A 21255-nucleotide genomic window follows, 5' to 3' on the forward strand; every position below is an offset into this window, starting at 1 on the left:
GTCTGGGGCCAGTTTTTTTTACCATAGTTAATGACTACCACCATCTTAAACTTAATATTGAGCACATTAACATTCCAAGAGAGGAACTGCTAGTATTTCTCTATCTTAACATTTGCAAATGTGATGAGGTTTGGATTAAGGGATTGCTGTTGTGCAGTGCAATCTGGAAAACAACTCCAAACATCCCTAAAACAGGTTAGAACCAGCAACTGTTTCCCAGCATCATCCCACCCTAAACTTCCGATATTGAAGCATCTGTCGGCCCATAACATAGCTGCTTCAACTAACAAGCAACTTTTAAAACAAAACAATAATAATAGTAATCAAGGGGAGAAAAGTGTAAAACGGGAGGCTAAAGCCAACACAACCAGGACATCTGTTGTCCCATATATGAGAAAAAACCCTACCCCTTGCCACTAACCTGCCCCAAACTGAAGTATTTACAGATGTGGATTGTCTACATGTTTGTACAGGATGTTGCAACCCACTTTTTGTGAGAGGGTGGGGTTCTCTTTTATATTGCCCATCACTGGTAACAGTTCAGTTTGATGATTTCCCTCCGCTCTGCAAAGGAGAAGATGCATCTCTGTTCAGGGGTATGCTCAACCATCCTTGTGGCTAGATAGCAAAGGGGATGGGGCCACCATAGGTGCCCATCGGTCAGTCTCCCGGGTTTGGGATGAGCCTCAGACCCCTTTTTGCAGCCCTCAGAAGCTGAGGAGTCCTCATTATTTGATCCGATTCTTCCAGACACTGATTTGGCCCTTCCGCAACATCTTCAGCACCTGGTTTTAGGAGAGGGGAGAATCCCTAGGAATCCAACTCAAGGGCCAGATGTGAGTTCTGGGGCCAGGTCAAAGGGGAGTGCTCCTCCACCCAGTTCCGGGTCTCTTCAGCACTGTCTCTGAAGTGTGCTAAAGAAGGACAGAAGTTCATGCACTGGCACCCAGGATTTGAACTATTCTGTGAAAAAGTGTTCTGGTCCTTTCGTATCCTCAGAGACTCCTACCGAGTGCATATTATTGCGCCTGGACTGTCCCTCCGCATCCTCGGATTGTCGCTCCAACTGCTGCATCACTACCTGAAATTTCAAGAAGTCCAATCTAACACAGTGTAGTTCATTTTCTGCGGAGGATATTTGGGACTCCGTTGCTGTTGTGTGGTCCTTCTCCATATGCAGGTTTTGCCGCGGTAAGGAGACTTCTATGCCAACTCTATCTATCCTGCCTTTTAGGGCTTCCCAGGAAATTCTGCTCGCTTGTATGTTCTCTGATGTGAAAGTGTGTCCTCCTCCTTCAGGGTCTTATAGGTCCAGACTCGGTCTCCCAACCAGAGCCGCTTGTTGTCCACCATGTGAAACTGTTGATTTACCCCTGGGGTGAGGTCGATGATCCCCTCTCCTTCACCCTCACCATTGTGCTGCACCTACTGAGCTTTCAAATGGGGTACAGCTCTGATGTAGCCGCCCGCAGCTAAATTTTGTGCCTTTTTTGGGGTCACTCTACCCTCCTTCCCAGCCCTTACGAGGTGTTTCCTGGCAGCAATACCCTTTTACTCGTTGAGAAAGAACAGAGACACTGATTCCCATGCAGCACCTTGTACAGTCACCAGTTTGTGGCGTGGTCTTATCTCTGGGCTCAGGCCCTCCAGGACTATGTGATGGCAGTTTTCCTGCCCTCAGTGGTGTCTGTCAGTTAGGGCTACGGCTAGGGGGTGCTGGAGAGACATGGTGATGGACACATACGTTCCGTCCTGCACCACATGCCCTTAGGATTTCTCCATTGTTTACTTGCCCAACCCTGGCAGCTGGAGCCCCCATCTCTCTCCTCTAGTTACATCCATGGTGAGGGCCATGATGATGTGGCCTTTCGGGAGACCAAACAAAAAGAACAGGTGATGGATGGAATGCTGAAAAATACAAACACTTGACCCCAGTCACAAAGATCTGGGTTTAAGCCATCATTTGGGAGACCAGGCTACTGCTGCTGCAGCACCACTGTACAGTCTGCCTCACCTCTTACACCGGCTTACCGGTGTTGTGAGGCCCGTAAGTGCCAGTAGAGTGGTACGAGCAGCAAGCTAACCAGTAGTGGAAGGATGGGAGATCGAGTAGCAGTTAATCACCTCCAAGCAGGACTCCATCAGTCTTTTTAGCTACAAAGGCTCCTCTTGCACTGCCTGTGCGCTGGCCTTACTGGCCCGCCACAGACTGACTCAGTCCCATGCTGCCATTGCTCAATGTTGGACCATGGTGGAGGAGGGGGACTCTAGCTGCCACGATCCCCCCAGCCCAGCTCCAGCCCTTGGATGGGCTGGGTGGTGGGGTCCTGAGGTATATCCTGGAGCAAGGAACCGCTGGATAATGGGCTGATTATCAGCAGGGCTCAGCCAGACCCTTACAGAAACAACCACCATCTTGGGTAGTTGGGCCACACCCCATCTAAACACATGATTGACCCACTTGTTGGAGAGTACTGTTATGCCTCCTGTCATGTAATTGTGACTCCTTTGGGCAGTATATAAAAGCTGGCACAGTAAAACTGTTGGGATTGAGACAGTATAAAGAATAGCTGCCGTACAGAAGCCACAAACGGCATCAACCAGCTCAGTCTCTCAGCCCTTTATATGTGGTTTGCTTGTGATATAGGGTTTAAATGACCCCAGAAGTTACAGAGACTAAGGGAACCGGAGTGAGTGGTTGTAGCTCCATCTGCACAGGGGTCGAGGGATTCTTCCCCCAAACCTTGCTCCCTTTCGTCTTAAAAAACAAAAACACCTGTCCTGTAGTTACCTAGACAGTACATATGAATGCTGAAATATAACACCCCTCCCTGTAGTGTTGAATAACTGCCTTTTTTGAGTATTCCTTATTCATTTGCTCCCCAAAGCATGCTTTCTCAATGTATTCATTTCAAGAACTTTGCAGTAAAGGTGTCATGGATAATTCAATTCTTACTCCCTTTTTATGGCACTTTTGGAATCAGGATAGAGCTAACTATGCATATTGTTGTCAGGTTGCTCGATTTTATTTCATTGTATTTACAGAAAGAAAAATCGCAACTTAAAACTACAAGTATGCCCAGCCCATTGATACTCCCTCATGACAGAGAACAGGAACCTACCTTGTGATGAGCAAATAATGCAAGTCCTCTTTAAGCAAAACATTGAGTATGGTGATAACCGAAGAATGTTGGTTTCACATATAGCAGATACTTCAGGACTTGCTGCCAAGGAAAATAAATTGAACACTACTCTTATTATTAAAACACCATGTCCCATTGCCTTTTTCAAGTTGCAGATCATTTTCCTCCTTTAAATTTTTTCTTTGTAATATTTGTTAGTGGGGACACTGACCAGTTGGAAATAAGGTTCACTATCCCTGAATTCCTCAATCGCAATTTGAATGGATTCTCTGCCCTCACATGGAAAAGTAGTTCTCTTTTGTGTTCCTGTGCAAAAAACTAGCATACACTTCCAGTATATAAACCACTTCTTAATCTCACTCTATGTCTTCCGCCTATTTATTGCTTTGCCATTCTAACCAGGATACCTAATGTACTACAAGGACACTCTTTCCGAAAGCTCTGTGTATTTTCTCCATCTTGTTTTTTTTCTTTTTTTTGGTGTGGGTTTTGACAGTGCAGTTTTCTTTGACCAACCTCTTTCAGTCAAGAGCTTCAGACTTTGTCAAGCACGTCTTTACCCAGCCCAGGGGAGTATCTTCACCTCTCACCTAATGCTACTGGCTGTTTGAAGTATCTTTTTACCTCTACTGAGGTATCTATAGCCCTCTCTGTCCGCTCCTTCGGGGTTTAATGTGCATACACTGCATGAATGAGAACATTAAAACCAGAACTATTGACTTTGCCAAAGCTTGTTATTGTTGGACTGTATTGCAATATTCATATAGCTCTTGCTACCCTATGTGGGGCACTGAAGCGCTTGCCTACATGGGTAGCACATTGTAGGGTATGAAACTGGAAGTATGTTGTAATTTGCTTTGATCCTGTGTCGGAAGTGTTTCCATATTGTGCGTGAGGACCTCTGGGGTGCAGTTATCGTGTTAAGGGACGCAATGCTTAGCAGTGAATGAAAAAGTGTGACAGACAGGTGGACAGTTTATGGTTTTCAGCAAACTGACAGCTCTGAACACCTCTGCTGTTTTATTTCTTATGTTCAGAGTCCACTTTGCTGGTTACTGTACTGGGTTGTCCATTCTGAGATATTTTGTTTAAGGTTTGTGGTCCTGAACAGGCATAGGTTAAAGGGAGAAATTTTGGAGAGTTCTGCTGGGGTAGACCTTGTAAATCTGATTGTCATTCTGAGTGCTAAGATGTGCAGTACTATATTGCTAGTCAGAACCTGAAGTGTTGAACTAAGTTCAAGTACTCTGTTAACCAGAAGTATGTGGCAGATCTCTTCAGTTATTCTGTGCCTGTTCGGTTGGTGATGGGTGGTTTATTGCAATGAACTGGTATACTACAGGGTGATTGGTTATGACCCTTAGCAGTTTTGTCTTGAGTGAGTTTAAAAGTGTCACTTAAGTATTAAGAATCCTGTATGAACTACAGTTGACTGTCTTGTCTGCTAAGTGTTATGATATTAGTTTTAGTATGGGTTATACATTGTGTTGTAATAGCATTATACAGCATTTACTACCCCTGATGAGGCATTGTTGTGCTTTCATGCTGGGCAGCCTGTTGCTTCATGTGCCAGAGTTAGTGATGTTTTTTCTTGGTAGTTGTAGTTGGTTATTGGGATTAATCTTGTACTCTACATTAACCATTCTATGTCTTTGTTCCATTGTCTGTGGTATAGATTATACATTTAGTAGTAATTAAGTGTGATCTTTAGTGGGGGAGGGGGTTATGGGAATGTCATGCAATGGTTGGCGGTATTAATATATGAGCTACAGGAGGTTAGGTATTGCTAGGGTGCATGGTATGACCTTTAAAGGAGAGTTTGTGATCTTCGAAATAAGGTGTGGGCAATTTGTAGCAATACAGTAGTAAGTATCAAGGCAAACATGCTGTACTTGATGAACAGAGACATGCATAGGATGGAAAGAAAAGGAAGAGGCATTTGAAACGAAAAAGGGAGTATAGGGTTGGATGTTTTAAGCCAAAGTCAGTTTTTATGCAGGGTTTTTAAGAATATTGTGGAGGATTTTTGGGACAGCATGCAAACATGTAGAAAGTTTCAGTGGCCTGTGCTTCTTACCTGGTCACATCTCATATTATGTTTTCCTAGAATGGAGGGTCCCTATTACCTACTGGCTATTTCACTGTGCTAGTTGAATTTGTCTTTGATTTGGAAAATGTATTTTCTTTCTCCTCAGTGAATACAGTACTGGGACACCTACAAAAAGACCTCCATTGTATATGTGCTATCCTTATTGGCTTCTTGGAATAGGAAGTTCTTGGGGCAAGAAGTTCCATGACCTCTCTTTGTCGACTGTTTTGCTATTTTAGTGGGTCTGTTACTTCACTGTAGTACGTGATGCCCTTGGAGTTCAGGAGTTACCTGACTTTGTTTAGTCTTCTGACGTTGCAGCTGCCTTTATGCAGTCCCATGTGTGTCTAACTCAACCCTGCAGACCTGTGTTGGCTAGGTGCTGTTTTCATTTTTCAGGGCTGCTCTTTTCACTAGCCATCAAAAAGGATTGCCTATCGTATGGGTAACATTACTCTCACAAGGCCCATGTTTTCACGGGCCCATGCATAGACAACAGAGGGACAATGAGCCCTTCTGTCGTAGTAAATACAGACACTCCAGAAGCAATGTGCAGCACTACATCTCACAAGGATCCAAGAGGAGGAGTAGAAGGCATGGGAGATATTGCCCATCAAACCAGTCTCCATGACTGTACAACATTACTTGCTTAAATTGAGAAATACATATTTTGTGGCCTATGCGCAGTGAAATATTTATTTGAGTTGATCCTGTCTGAAATGACCTAAGCAGACACAGCAATGCTTTGAGAAACAGGTTACAAATTAACCCTAGTTTACTTACATACGCCCAGCTAAATGGATTAGTGTGCCCTCCTGTCCTATTAGGGGGTCATTCAACAGATTGGTTTTGACGTTTGCAAGTGATGGAGGTGCTGGAGAGCCCTGACTTTGGGAGAAAATGGACCAGGGCTGTGAAATGTGGCTGCTCCAGGCCAAAAATCAGTATACCTGACTGATCGATTGATAGTGGGAGCTGGGATGCAGAGCTTAGACGTCGTCAGGGTGTGTAGGGATGTTTATGCCAACTGCTGCCTCTCTGCCATATGTGAAGAGATTGGTGGAGGCCAGAGTAACATGCTATTTTGAAATATGCAAACATTTTTTAAACCCGTTGTCCACTGAAGTTTTGGACTCTGACTTGGCATGGTTTCCAGGATTGGTTCAGCTTGCATTTGAACCACTTTTCCTAAAATGCTTAAAACAGAGTCCAAACAAAATGGTGGTAATTTTGTCTTAGAATCTGATGTGTTATTTGTATTTTTTATTGTAACGCACATGTCAGTAGTACACAGACGAATAACTAGCACATTTTCATGCACACAACATTGCATGAAAGGATACCGACTTTGGTTGTTATGCATTTATAAACACGCCTTTGAAAGGCAGTAGGTCTCGCATTTGCTTGAGTTAGAGCTATTGGCATTGCAAATTCATAACTAGACTTTTCTTTTCACATAAATTGGTCAACCCTGCCTTATAATTCTGTCTTTTCCTGCCATATAATTCCAGAAGCCCTGCATATAACTAAAGCACTTCCATTTACCTCCTTCCTCTATCTGCAGCAAAAAGTGAAAATGTTGCCATTTAGCATCCTAATGTAAATCTGTCATGCTAAGTCCAATAGAATACCACTTTCACCACCCCGCCATCAGAGTTGCTGGCTGGCTAACATAATTCTCCCAAAAAAGACACAAGACAGCCAAAGAGGAGTAACAAGAGAAATAAACTAGAAGGGTCACCCAAACATATCAAGCATGTTCAAACAGTCATAGTGAAACAAGGATGCCTGAATTATGGTCATAATGTAATGAAGAGAGATTATTAAAACATATATAATTATCATATAAACCTTTATCAGAAATAAACTTTTGGCATTAGTCTGTAATGCTCAAAGCAGCCCCTAAAGGGCACCAAAATAAAAATATCATTTGTAAGAAACATGGCCATGTAACTATATTGTTAGCCCCAAGAGGGGATAGCTCCAAGAAAAGAATACAGTGGAAAGTAATGCAATGTAACCATATACTTATCCCCTAGAAGGCATTTTAGGGCTAGAAGGTCTACTGCAATGATATTACAAACAAGGCATTTAAAATAAAAACTTCTCCCAGCTGTAAAACAAATGTTGTAGCCATGAGAAAGCTTAAAATACACTGAGTGGTGGGAGTGGTTATTATTTTGGGTTCCACACTAACCTAGTGTGGGGAACCAGAGATGATGTAGACAAAGCGTTTTGAAGGTGGTCCCATTGTCCTAGGACCACCAAAGGCTGATTTATGAGCAAAAATGTTTTGTAAAGGTAATGCCCTGCAAAGCATTATGGGGTGAGTTTTTGTGCCACAAATATTATAGTATGTTTACTGCAATGCTCAGAACAGCCCCTAGAGGACACCACAATAAAAATAGCATTTGGGAGAAACATAGCCCTATAACTATGCAGTCATCTCTTAGAGAGCATAACCACATGAAAAAAGAATGGAAGAAAGTAATGCAGTGTAACTATATATTTAGCCCCTAGAAGGCATAGTGCATTACACATTTTCAAGGCTGGAGGAACTATTACAATATTGCAAACAAGGCCCATAAAACATAACTTCTCCCAGTTGTAAAACAAAAGTTCCAGCCATGAGAAAGCTTAGAAAGACAATGAATGGTGGTAGGGTTTATTATTTTGTAGTCCCCACTAACATAGTGTGGGGACCAAGAGATGATGTAGACAGAAATAGCACATTGTGGTCAATGTTTTGAAGGTGGTCCCGTTGTCCCAGGACCACCACAGGCTGAGTTGTGAGCAAAACTGTTTTGTAAAAGTAATGCTCTGCAAAGCATTACGGGGCAAGTTTCTGTGCAGGGAAGTGTTTAATATGTTGATATGACTGCAACACTTAGAACAGCCCCTATAGGACCCCACAATGAAAATAGCAGTTACTGCAATCATATATTTAGCCCCTAGGGGGCATAGTACATTACACATACTCAGGGCTAACTGGCCTGTAGCAATAATACTTCAAAGTAGGCCTTTAAAACACAACCTACTCTCAGCTGGAAAACAAAAGTTCCAGCGATGCGAAAGGTTAAACAGACACTGAATGGTGGGAGGGGTTATTATACTGAGGTCCTCAATAACCCAGTGTGATGAACCAAAGATGATGTAGACAGAAAGAGCATGCTGTTGTGAACGTTTTGGTGGTGGCCCCATTGTCCTAGGACTACCACAGGCTGAGTTAAGAGGAAAAATATTTTGAAAAAGAATGCTTGCAAAGCATTATGGGACTAGTTTCCAGAGTGCAGTGAATATTGTAGTATCGGATCTCCCACTGTGCCCTGAGAGCCACTTTCACTTTGAGGATTTCTGTTTTAGTATAGCATTCACCAATTTCAAGTGTTTTAAGGGAGAGTCACAGGGAATGACCCTGATAAGGTAACTGTGAACAATGTGACAAGTACTCCAATACCGCCGATTGAGTTCACGCTGTGAGCGCGATGGGCACCAGGCAGCACGAAGGGGAGATAAATAGTTCTCCCTCTCTGAAATATATCCGCAATTGTATAATAATCTTTGTAAGATGGGCAGACTGCAAGGCGTGACAAAAACAGCCTCAAACCAAGCGTAAAGCAATTACCAATGGCATCAAGTGATTTTTGAAAGGCAAACCCATGAATGAGTTAAATTGATGGGTGCGAGGTGGGCGTGGTTAAAAGCCCACAATACTTATAACAGGTCAGAGCACTTGCACCCTCGACCTAAATAGCAATGTACTCTGGATGAGCAGTGGTTAATTACCGTTCCCTGGTTGCCTCACAATAGGCAAAAGTCTTTTGGCACATCAACTTTTGTACATAAGACAAAACACATACTGTACTATCAAGGTCTTCCTTAACCAAACTTGTTTTATTTTTGCACTAACGCCAGTGATGTTGAAATTTAACTCCAAACAAATTCTCCATTATCCACACACAGCCACATACCAACAACGCAACCTGAACAAGCAGCTAACAGTCCCTCCAGCTGGAATGTTGGCCTTCACTGATCTTCATAAAAGCTGCACTGGTATAGAATGCACTGCAGTGCCACATAAAAGGTGGTTTGCCCAATGTTAATATGAATAACTTCATATCTCATCTGATGTGTGTGTAAGAAACTAAGACACGTCTGATGCCTTCTCCTCGGCTACACATGCTCTGCATCAAACAGCAGTGAAATAGTTAACTAGCCAACCAATAGGAGTGCTGATTGTATTATTTTCAGTTAACTTTGCTTTGGAAAGAAATACTGATTCATTAAAAAAAAAAAAGATGAATTTTATCCAAGTACATTGCTACTGACTCATGATTGGAAAGTTATCATAATACTGACCTTTCACTGTCACACGTTTACTCATAATTATATTTGCCTCAATCCTAACGTTACTTGGCAGTAGATGTCACGAGCGCTTGCATGGTTTCTCGAAGTCAACAAATAGTTTTCTAATAAAATCAGTAGTATAACAACAACTCACGCAGTGAGCAAGTCCAAAGGATATTCTCAAATTGAATGTAAGGCAGCTCTCAAGCCTGTGAATATATTTTCACCTGTCCTTGGCTTTCTCAGTATATTGACTTCCCTGCAATTAGCTCTGAGCTCTCTGGGACATTTTTTCATAAGTTTAAAAACACTATTAAAATGTTATGAAGTTTCTGATGTAATTCAGTAGGTAAAATAATAATTATACACTAACAATCTTTAGTTGTGTGATTAAAAAAAGTTTTTACTCTTTGGTTGCAACTCTTTCCAATCCTACAAAAATACTCCTGGCTGCTTTATTCCAGAAGTAAACGATCACCATGTTTCAGGAGGCTACTTGCTTCAAGGCAGTGGTCATCCAGATTTAGTCATCAAGATTATTTTTTATTAATGTAAATTGAATGTGAGTGGGGCCAAATATGAAGTCATTTTTAATAGGATTGAGAATACGAACAGTTGTGGGACTAGACACTTGCAGCGGTCATGATGACAATGCGGGTAATGACCGACCTGATACTCTAAGCATTTAAAGTTGAGTTTTGTGTAAAGAGTCTTTTACGTGTATTAACAGAAACCTTTTTACTTAAGTGCCCAAACATAAATCTTGTTGCTGCTCGTACAATGTATACGTATCCGCAAGGATAAACGATAAATCAGCGGTTATTGAATCACGGTATGTTACACACAGAATGGCAGATTATAGTGTGCTGGAGAATTTGCTATATGATGGTTTCAGATATTTCTCAACGTAAATTCAAAAAGATTTTGGTCCATTTTAGCACATACACCTTCTTCAGCACTACAAAAGATTTTAAAAATGCTCACAATTGCTGTTATAAATTAGGAGATTAACTGGCCAATGCTCTGGAACACTTGAAAAATGTAACAGTTTATGTTCCTGAATGATGACTGACAGGTCACAAAACATGGGAGGACGAGGTTCAGTGCACGCAGTTGTCGATGGTTGCCTCTTTCTTGCTTCTGTGTGATGCGGGTTAAAAGGTATGGAGACCCTTGGACAGGGATATCAGAGGTTCACGTATTCTGCCAGCATGGGTTCATGAAATTAATTATTGTCCTGCTTCTAATTAAAGATCCTAAACATACCGTCTGGAATTAATATTGACTGAAAATAGCAAGAAACAATTCTTTATATGGATTATGAAAATGTACAGCTTAACGTCTATTAGAACAATAACTGAAACTTCAAATACCAAGGTGGAGGGAGAGGTAGATGCCCTTATTAGCCAATATTGTTAGCAACTGGCTTCCCTTCCATTTCTCACCTCCCAGTACCTTCTGGACATTTATCCAGTCACGGCTGGCGACTCAGAAAAGTGGCATGGCGGGGACGGGGGGAACCAAAATAAAATATATATACTAAAAAGAAAAGTACCTCCTCCATACGACTGCAGCTCCGCCATCTGCCGTGCTGCAGGCACAGGCTCCCAGAGCTCAGAGCAGCGTTATGATTGGCTGGAACACCCTGGCTGGGCGATCCAACGCAGACTGGGAGCCTGGGCTGGCTGTCTCCAACCTGGCAACACAGTGCGGGTTGGAGAGAGCCCTTGTGCGTGTGTGTGTTTGGCTCGCCTGAGACGGCCGGCCAAACATACATGCACACTGAGGGGAGTACTCTGTGCACTCCCCTCAGTGTTCGTCACCCCCATGGCCTGCCCCTTTAAAAATGAAACGATAATAAACATGGTTTATTACTGTTTTATTTTTAAAGGTTTGCAACTCCTGCTGCTGGGGGGACGCTCCTCCGCCCCTGCATTTATCCCTAGGAGGACGGGGACATGAGGCAGGCAAGTGGACCAGGAGTATGACAATATGCCCATTTTGGCACACATGCAGTTTCCCCAGGTTAACCTTCCCTTATATGCAATGCAGAGCGAAACAATTATTCCTCAGGGTGTCCAGTAGCCCAGTACATCCAGCTAGTTTAAACAACACTCACTTGCACCAGTGTGTTGTAACGGCCAATGTCTCACCCAATCCATATATACAACCTTACATATGCAGTTAATATTTGTGGGTTAACGTAATTCATTTGTGTCACCCTGTTTCAAAATGTATCCTGCCACCATCTGTAATATCATATATAATTCTTGATCATTCAGCTGAGTTATGTTAGACATTCTTGTCCAGCTATGGTCCATCTATGCATCAGAGTGTTGTGTCCTTAATTCTCTGGACTGTGCATAGATGAATCATTTTCTGTTGTGGTTGCTTCCTGTGTTTCTAAATATGAAACCTTTGAAATTTCAGTGAGGAAAATGTCTGGAAGCTTTGCGAGTACATCAGAAACTGTGGCCACTACCCGCTGGAAGAATTTTATGCTGTGTTCATTTCCAATGACAACAAAATGGTAAGTTAATGCACAGTGATCATTGGTGCAATAATTGTTATTACAAGTTAATAGTGAAGCGGTGTTGGGAAAGTGACACCACTCCTCCTTTTGTAACAAAATGTTTCTCACACCTACTGCAGTGGTTGTGACAGATACGTAGATACAGATTCCATAAACTGATGCGTTTTTAGCACTCTTGCCAATTCGTTTACAATTTTGTCATTTCAATAGATTTGATGTAATAAATTTAAAATGAGTCCGGTTTAGTTTGAAGAGACAACGAGTTATCCAAAAGGCAAACAATATTAACTTTACAAAACATTGACAACTTGTATTGTTGTCTGGGTCAAAATGCAGAGGTAAATGTGTGCAGCATTTGCGGTGTGATCGGACGAATCATGGATCGTGGTTGATTCCTGCACTGTGCAAGGAAGCCATCCATCCTTAGGAAGCCGCTGAAATTATGTCTCATGGCAATTACTGATGCAGGATTACACTGAAGGCGTGTGGATGGCTGCAAATCAGAATCAGGCTGGGGCGTCTCCTCCTAACCTGTGTTTATTATCCCTTCCTTGTGAAAGGGACGGGCCACAGGCTGTGACGAGCAGAGGGGAGTGCTCTGTGCACTCCCCTCAGAGCACATGCGCACAGGGCTCTCTCCAGCCCAGGAGAGAGCCTGCACAGGCTCCCAGTCTGCCTTTGAGCGCCCTGGCTGGGCACTCCCAGCCAATCCTGATGCTGCTTTGAGCAGCGTCACGATTGGCCACAGGGCAGGCTGGGAGCCTGTGCCAGCAGACGGTAGCAGAGACGGAGGAGCGCGGTTCTCCAGGCAGCAGCAGCCCAGGTAAGTTTTTTTTTTCTTCATTTTATTGATATCCCCACCTCCCCCCCCTGTGCACATGCCGCCCCGCCCCCTCTAACACCGTGAGCCGCGACTGGAGTCAGGGGTTCGCAAAAGACACATTCATTAAGATCAGCAGTGCTGTACCTGTCCCTTGGAAACATCAAAAACTCTCTCGTATTGAAAAGAATGTTGGGCGTATGTTTTACTTTGCAGCACTACATCTGCAAGGTGCTCTACAAAACAAGGCTGTACAGGTTGAGTGACAGGCTGTAATGATGGTAATCCCTTGTTTAACATTTGGCAGCAAAGTAATGTTTCCATCAAGGATGTGCGGCTGCCACATATAATGTGTGAAACAAACACATTTCAGAAACATAAATCTGAAGGTTGCACACATTTTATGTTATTTACCTTGAACCAAAAACTCAGGTTCCACATTAGCCATTTTTTTAATGTGGTTGTTCATGGTCTGAAATATTTTTTTCATGTTGGTTGCGGGTATATTTTTTCGGTGCCGAAACGATGAGCATTCATAACTACCAGTAAAACAGCTTTCCTACAATGCAATAGGACACCGGTTAGGAAACAAGTTGAGCTATAGGGCCAGAGTTTGAAAATGAGGGTCAGAGATACAAAAAATGGGAGACCGATATGCAGGCAGGGTCAGAGGTTGAAATGAGGACCAGAGATTGCAAAGCTTTGATACAGGTGCCTAGGAGGCTCTCGCACAGATGCAAAGAGGGATGAGACTTTTAAGTGAGGGTGAGCAATAGAGAGGATCAGACCAGATACTGAAAAAGGGTGAGATATTAAAATGAGGGTCACGATACTGAGGATGTGAGATAGCTATACGGAGGGGCAGAGATTGAAATGAGAGCCAAGGATAGGATGCGAGACAGATACAGGGAGAGGGGGCAGAGTTTGAAATGATTAATAGAAATTGTCAGAGACAGATGCAGAGAATCTGAGATAGATGGGGGAGGTGAAAGATAAATAGCAGGGGTCAGACACAAAGATGCACATATGCACCTGACATAATGGGCTGCTTCCTGCCTGGAACCCTTACCGTCCATTGTTGTTGTTGCCCCAGTTTGTAAACTGTTGATTGCTTTCGTGTAAAAGAAACAACATTGTTTCTTCTTGTTTGTGTTCTACAGGTCCCCATTTGGAAGCAGCAGGCATGCCGTGGAGAGGAGCCGGTGGTTTGGGTGAGGCGTAACACTTTCTTTTCGTTTACTCTTTCACTCAATGCTCAGTTTTACCAAAACCCCGCAGCATGGTACTGAACATAGAGGTATGTATTTCGGATTTCCCTTTGGGTATTACAACATGAGACATCTTCGAACGCTGGAATATTTCATTAGCAAGTGTATAGCACTCTGTCTTAGATGACGTAACTGCTCTGCCACACCTTAACTTCTGTGCTGTGGTGCGAGTGGGCCCTGCTGGGCCCTTCTTCTGAGCTGAATATCCAAACAAGCTATGAAATTGTTTTTCAAGTTTATTTTTTTGTGCACTGTTGCACTTGGTTGTGCCACAGCAGTACCGCCCAGATTTTTTGCTTTTCTGCCCACCAGGTTTTTGGACCTTTTACTCTGGGTGAGCCTCACCACGGGTGTGTCACTCACGGTAATCACATGGTAGACAGACTGCGCATGTTCACCACCAGTGTCCAAGTTTTCAGATTAGGCCTCTGCAATGCAGCAAGGGACACTTGACAGGTTACACGTGAACATGCATGTGTACATGCATGTGGGCTGCACATGAGAGACTACTCTCGTACACAGCCCGGTAGCAGTGCACAGGTACCCTGGCCATGGAGGCTCTGCCGGGTTACGTATTCACCTGGTATATGCCTCATGAGGGTAGTTTACACTATTAGGGAAAGTCACTGCCCTTTACTGTTTTAACTATAGTGACACTACGTTATACACATAGGGAGGGAACTGCCTTAGAATGTAGTTTCCCTTCTCCTTGGCCTACAGAGACCATCGGCGTCTTCAATTAGAGTGTAACCTGTGTGATTAAACCACATTTTTAACTTCCAAAATGATGACTACATCTTGTGGGTCATCCAGAGTTTGCATGTTTTCCTGGTTCAGCTCAGGATCAAAGCCCATGCCTTTTATCACCCTGCCGTGTCAGGTAATTACATTTTGTCCAGCAGTAGGAACAATGGCCACCCCCACACAAAAGGAGCAAATAGCACTACTACTCCTAACTCCTGAGGAGAAAGGGGCTTGGGTGGGGTGATCTGTATCAATCACCCAGCTGTCACCCTGCATCCGGGGTGGGCCTGCCCAAACCCGCTGAGCAAAGGAGAGTGCCCAGACCACTGGAGCCAATCTATTGGGGTGCCCCCTTTGAAATTCTAGGGTGCACCCCTTGCAGTGATGTCAGCAAGGGGTGGAGCTGAGACCCCAGGAACTGATGTAACCACTGGCTCCTGTATGACTCCATTTTAGGAGGGTTGGGACAGGAGTGGATAGGTGATGTGGCACCCCAGGATTGGTTAGGGGTGCCTGTCTTTTGAAACCTTTGTCTCCCCTTAATAAGTTCTTGCACAAGGAGAAGGCTCTCTTTCCTGTTGATTTTCTACCCACTGCTCTGCTGGATCCTGGGACTGCTATGGAGAACTGGAAGGAGGAATCCCCTGGCCCCCCACTCAGGACCCCGGACTCTGTCTAGATTATCACAGCACCATCAGGTCTCCCGAGGGCCCCCTAATACTCCCCTGAGGACCAGCTGGGAGTAGCCTTGGACTTTTCTGTGCCTACCCACAAAGCTACAAAGGAGAACTGTCGCAGGGAGCCAGAAGCATTGCTTTGGAGGTAAGGAAGGTTGTCGCAACTACCCCTGCTGGAAAGAGCTCATCACCAGAAGTAAAATGAGCCCAGGATCGTCCAAATCAGCCCAACAGGACCAAGTTATGGTATTCTCAAGTTTGACAACCTTTGACCTAATTTTCATCCTTTGGAACACTAGGGATCTGCCGCCGTTTGATCAGTTTCACCCAGGGTAGCCCAGGTCACGGGGGACAGCGCAAGAAGGCTAAATCTACCCCGTTGGTTGAGAGGACGTGCATGGGGCCCCCTCTCTGTGCTCCTAACCTGCACAGGGACCCCATCCCCCGGGCGGATTCATATTGTATGGCACGGGACCCCCATCCCTGGACCCCAGCACCACAAGCATGCAGGGGAAAACAGAAGGGGCCCAAGATCCCCTCCTTGGTTCCCAGGATGGCAGCAGGAGGCTGTCCCAACTGTACACGTCTGATGGAACGGGCAGATACAAAGAAAGACTGCCGGCTCCCGCAGCAGCACTCAGTCATGCTGCTGGCACAGGGAACCAGCAAGGGCTTCTGGGGTAGGCTCTCCATATTCCCTCCAAGGAAGGCAATCTGTGGCCCTCACCAAAAGAAAAAGTGGAAAATGTGGCACGAGGCCACACCCTAAAAATAAAGGAAGCAAAGAAAAAACCTCATCACAGCTGGCACATCGGGAGAGCTGCTGCTATAATATTCCCTTCAGTATGGAGACTTGCTCCAGAATGCTTTGCAGGGACTTTTCTTTAAAAAAAACATTTTTGCCCATATCTCAGAACCAGGTCCTAGGATGATGGGACCACCACCAAATTGCTATGCACAACGTGCTCTGGTTCCTTGAATCATCCTCTGGGTCCTCATCCCAACTTGGGGGGACCCCACAATCATCACCTTCCCTGCTTTTACATGCATTTCCAAGATCTCCCATGGCTGGGGCTTTTTATCTACAACTAGGAGTAGTTTGTCCTCTAAGGGTATGGTAACATTTTAGAAGGCCTGGAAGGCCTAAGAATGTATAATGCACTGTTCATGTGGTTACGCTCTCAAGGGGCTGACTGTATGATTACACTGCAGTGCTTTTCACCATACTCTTTTCATGTGGTTACACCCTTTAGGGGCTGATTGTATGGTTATACTGCAGTGCTTTTCACCATGCTATTTTCACATGGTTATGCCCTCTGGAGGCTGATTGTATGGTAACACTGCAATGCTTTTTCACCACGCTGTTTTTCTGTGATGCCCTCTAGGGGTTATTCTAATCACTACAGTTCAATGTCAAATATATAAAAGAATGCACAAACAAAAAGTTAATTCCTGATAAATATTTATTAGGTTTTCATGATGACTGCATATGTTATATTGATGTATCCTTATCACAATTATGACAATGTTTCATGTGAAAGTAATATAGTTACTACACAATGACTGTTAAAACTCACTTGATATGTTTGGGTGACCCCTCTAGGAAGACACCAGTGATTACACAAGGTCATCTATGGTATGGTGTATCTGCCAATCTATATTTGTAAACTACTGCATAGTATTTCGTAGTGTGTGTATAATAAATGTACTAATTTTCTAAAGAAAAAGTACTGGCTGGACGAGTCATTTATTGAGTGCTATTATTGCGTGCCAGTGATTAGTGATTCCTAGCCCACACCATCTCCCTTGAGTAGGCATTATACTGCTCTGCTTCTTTACCCTGTGAGAGTCAAGAGCTGCAATGGGGTGTTTCGTTCCCACTAAGGATAGTTGAGGAACTATTACTTGTGCTGGCAACACAGCTAATAACCCAATTTCCCACTTGCACCAACAATAATAATGTATAATATGCTATTTTACACATGATCCTATATATATAGAGTGAATTAATATAATTGGAATTTAAACACATTTAATATGCATAGAAGTGAAGTTATTAGTGTGTTTTAGCTAGACCACATCCATCTGTATAAATGTCCATTTTGAACAAGGTGTCTATCATCCCGTTCACTCACACTGCATCGCTGCCTCCCCCCCACACACACATTCTCTCTCCACAGACTTTGCAGAGCACACAGTTAAGCTGATGGCATAATTGTTTATTTCCACTGCAGTAATTGCTTTGCTTGGGTTGAACTTGCTATGGTGAGGATATAAGATTGCAACAAGTATCTATTCCATTTGGTTTATTCACTGGTTTCATTCACTGGGAGAAAGTCTTAGGACCGTCAGAATTGTGGTGGCGGTCGGATCGCTGGGCAGTCTGGCCTCCACATTATGACCGCGGTGAACGCTCCACAGTCGGACCGCCGGCACCACCAGTTTTTCTCCGGCCAACAGCCTGGCAGTGCTAGCAGTCTTAATCCCCCAGGGCATCGCTGCTGGATCATGAGTCCCCTCTCCAACGGCTTTTACATGGCAGTTGCACCGCTGTGTAAAAGCTGGCAGAGAAGGGGTGCTGGGGGCCCCGTGGGGCCCGTGTTGCGCTTTTCAATGTCTCCAAGGCAGACAGTGAAAAGCGCGACAGGTGCTGGTGCTCCCTACACACGCAGCATTGCCACCGGCTCGATTACGAGCTGGCATCAGTGCTGTGGGCTCTTTCCTGCTGGGCTAGACACTCTGTTTCCTCCTGCTGACCCAGTGGGAAACTCGTAATAGGGGCCACGGGAAAGACACCACACTGGCGGTGACCTGACTGCAGGAGTTTGGTGGGTGGCCTTTTCCACCTGCCAAACTCGAAATGAGGGCCTTATTCTTTAAATGTTTCATGTTTGTTCATATACCTCCAGATGACATTGGCATACAGGGTGTTGGATGCAGTTATAAATTGGGATGGTGCTTTTGTGTTAAGGCAATGGCGTGTATTATTCTTGTCTTATGATTAGCTAAAGAAATTATACTTTTGCTCACACCACGATGATTTTGCATTTTTCCTTATACTACTATGCAGGAATTGGGCATAAAAATTGCTAGATTTAAGGGTCAACTAGAAGAATTTTCTTTTATTCTAGGGATACTGTACAATTTTCTTATGATTTTCCTGCCCTCTGAGACTTAGAATCATTTCTGGTTTTACATACTCTATATAAGTTTTCACCTGATAGCATTCGTGGCATTGACTGTACTTGTACAACTTATTTGATTTTTTTGTAAACAAAACCTTTAACTTTTCATTGATCTAGAACAACGGTACTCAAAGTACGGCCCGCGGGCCGCCAGCGGCCCCACGGACCTAACTTGGCGGCCCGCGAGACGCACACCAAACGCAATAAACAATGGCCGCCGTATGTAAACATAGAGGAGGGACGCGGGAGCATGCTCCCGCGGCCCTCCTCTATGTTTACATACGGCGGCCATTGTTTATTGCGTTGCCCTGACGATCGTGGAAGCCAAAGCTCCATAAAAGTCAGCGCTTGCAGCTAACTTTTACGGGGCTTTGGTCGTCTGCTTGCTGTCACCGGCTCCACGTCTGCTGCCCGCCTGCCTGCCTGCTGTTCCAGATTTGTGGCATCTTTACAGTGCTTTGAGTCAGGTAAGGCTCTTTGGTTATTTATTTATTTGTTTTTAATGTAGTGTGTGTTACTGGGGTAGGCGTGTGAGCAGATTGCGCTGTGTGTGTGCGCTGTGTGTTTGTGTTACTGGGGTGGGGTGAGAGCAGATGGCGCTGTGTGTGTGCGCGCTGTGTGTGTTACTGGGGTAGGGGTGAGAGCAGATGGCGCTGTATGTGTGCGCGCTGTGTGTGTTACTGGGGTAGGGGTGAGAGCAGATGGCGCTGTGTGTGTGCGCGCTGTGTGTTACTGGGGTAGGCGTGAGAGCAGATGGCGCTGTGTGTGTGCGCTGTGTGTGTGTGTTACTGGGGTAGGGGTGAGAGCAGATGGCGCTGTGTGCAGATGGCGCTGTGTGTGTTACTGGGGTAGGGGTGAGAGCAGATGGCGCTGTATGTGTGCGCGCTGTGTGTGTTACTGGGGTAGGGGTGAGAGCAGATGGCGCTGTGTGCAGATGGCGCTGTGTGTATTACTGGGGTAGGGGTGGGAGCAGATGGCGCTGTGTGTGTTACTGGGGTAGGGTTGGGAGCAGATGGCGCTGTGTGCAGATGGCGCAGTGTGTGTTACTGGGGTAGGGGTGAGAGCAGATGGCGCTGTGTGTGTGCGCGCTGTGTGTGTTACTGGGGTAGGGGTGAGAGCAGATGGCGCTGTGTGCAGATGGCGCTGTGTGTGTTACTGGGGTAGGGGTGAGAGCAGATGGCGCTGTGTGTGTGCGCGCTGTGTGTGTTACTGGGGTAGGGGTGAGAGCAGATGGCGCTGTGTGCAGATGGCGCTGTGTGTGTTACTGGGGTAGGGGTGGGAGCAGATGGCGCTGTGTGTGTTACTGGGGTAGGGGTGGGAGCAGATGGCGCTGTGTGCAGATGGCGCAGTGTGTGTTACTGGGGTAGGGGTGAGAGCAGATGGCGCTGTGTGTGTGCGCGCTGTGTGTGTTACTGGGGTAGGGGTGAGAGCAGATGGCGCTGTGTGCAGATGGCGCTGTGTGTGTTACTGGGGTAGGGGTGAGAGCAGATGGCGCTGTGTGTGTGCGCGCTGTGTGTGTTACTGGGGTAGGGGTGAGAGCAGATGGCGCTGTGTGCAGATGGCGCTGTGTGTGTTACTGGGGTAGGGGTGAGAGCAGATGGCGCTGTGTGTGTGCGCGCTGTGTGTGTTACTGGGGTAGGGGTGAGAGCAGATGGCGCTCTGTGCAGATGGCGCTGTGTGTGTTACTGGGGTAGGGATGGGAGCAGATGGCGCTGTGTGTGTTACTGGGGTAGGGGTGGGAGCAGATGGCGCTGTGTGCAGATGGCGCAGTGTGTGTTACTGGGGTAGGGGTGAGAGCAGATGGCGCTGTGTGTGTGCGCGCTGTGTGTGTTACTGGGGTAGGGGTGAGAGCAGATGGCGCTGTGTGCAGATGGCGCTGTGTGTGTTACTGGGGTAGGGGTGAGAGCAGATGGCGCTTTGTGCAGATGGCGCTGTGTGTGTTACTGGGGTAGGGGTGGGAGCAGATGGCGCTGTGTGCAGATGGCGATAGGGGTGAGAGCAGATGGCGCTGTGTGTGATAGACCGGACCCTGCAAGGGTAAGAACTGTGCTGCTGTATCTTTGTCTTGTAATGCTTAGGCACCAAGTTAGACCTTTGTTTGTACAATCTCTAAACAATAATGCTTACTTTTATAACGCATACCCACCAACCCAGTACAGCCAGAGAGAAACCACCCACCCATGAAAACTACCAAAAATCAGATGACAATCCCAATATAAATCAAACCATTTGTGAAGTGTCCAGTGGGGTACACTTTGTGTGATGGGCAAACACCTTCAGCTTACTCCTCCTCCCAGGGGTGCGGATGATAAATGGCTGCTGCATCTAATTAAATGTCTCTTGTGATTAGGATACGGATATACTCTGGAACATTCCCATTTGGCTCTTGTGATTAGTGTAGGAATATACTACTAGAGCCAGGGCTGTTGAAAATGTCTTACAATAATAC

At 45.2% G+C, this 21255-nt stretch overlaps 1 protein-coding gene across 2 annotated transcripts in view; it reads left to right on the top strand.

Moving 5' to 3' along the window:
* The window catches only part of NTAQ1 (N-terminal glutamine amidase 1), a 98649-nt gene that overhangs the window by 44505 nt on the left and 32889 nt on the right, over positions 1 to 21255 (top strand). For both annotated transcript variants that reach the window (XM_069220707.1, XM_069220708.1), the window contains 2 exons: positions 12010 to 12109; positions 14093 to 14143. In XM_069220707.1, the coding sequence (XP_069076808.1) occupies positions 12010 to 12109; positions 14093 to 14143 (151 nt within the window). The remainder of the gene's footprint in view (positions 1 to 12009; positions 12110 to 14092; positions 14144 to 21255) is intronic.

This window comes from Pleurodeles waltl, chromosome 2_2 (assembly GCF_031143425.1).
Source record: "Pleurodeles waltl isolate 20211129_DDA chromosome 2_2, aPleWal1.hap1.20221129, whole genome shotgun sequence".
NCBI classification, from domain to species: domain Eukaryota; kingdom Metazoa; phylum Chordata; class Amphibia; order Caudata; family Salamandridae; genus Pleurodeles; species Pleurodeles waltl.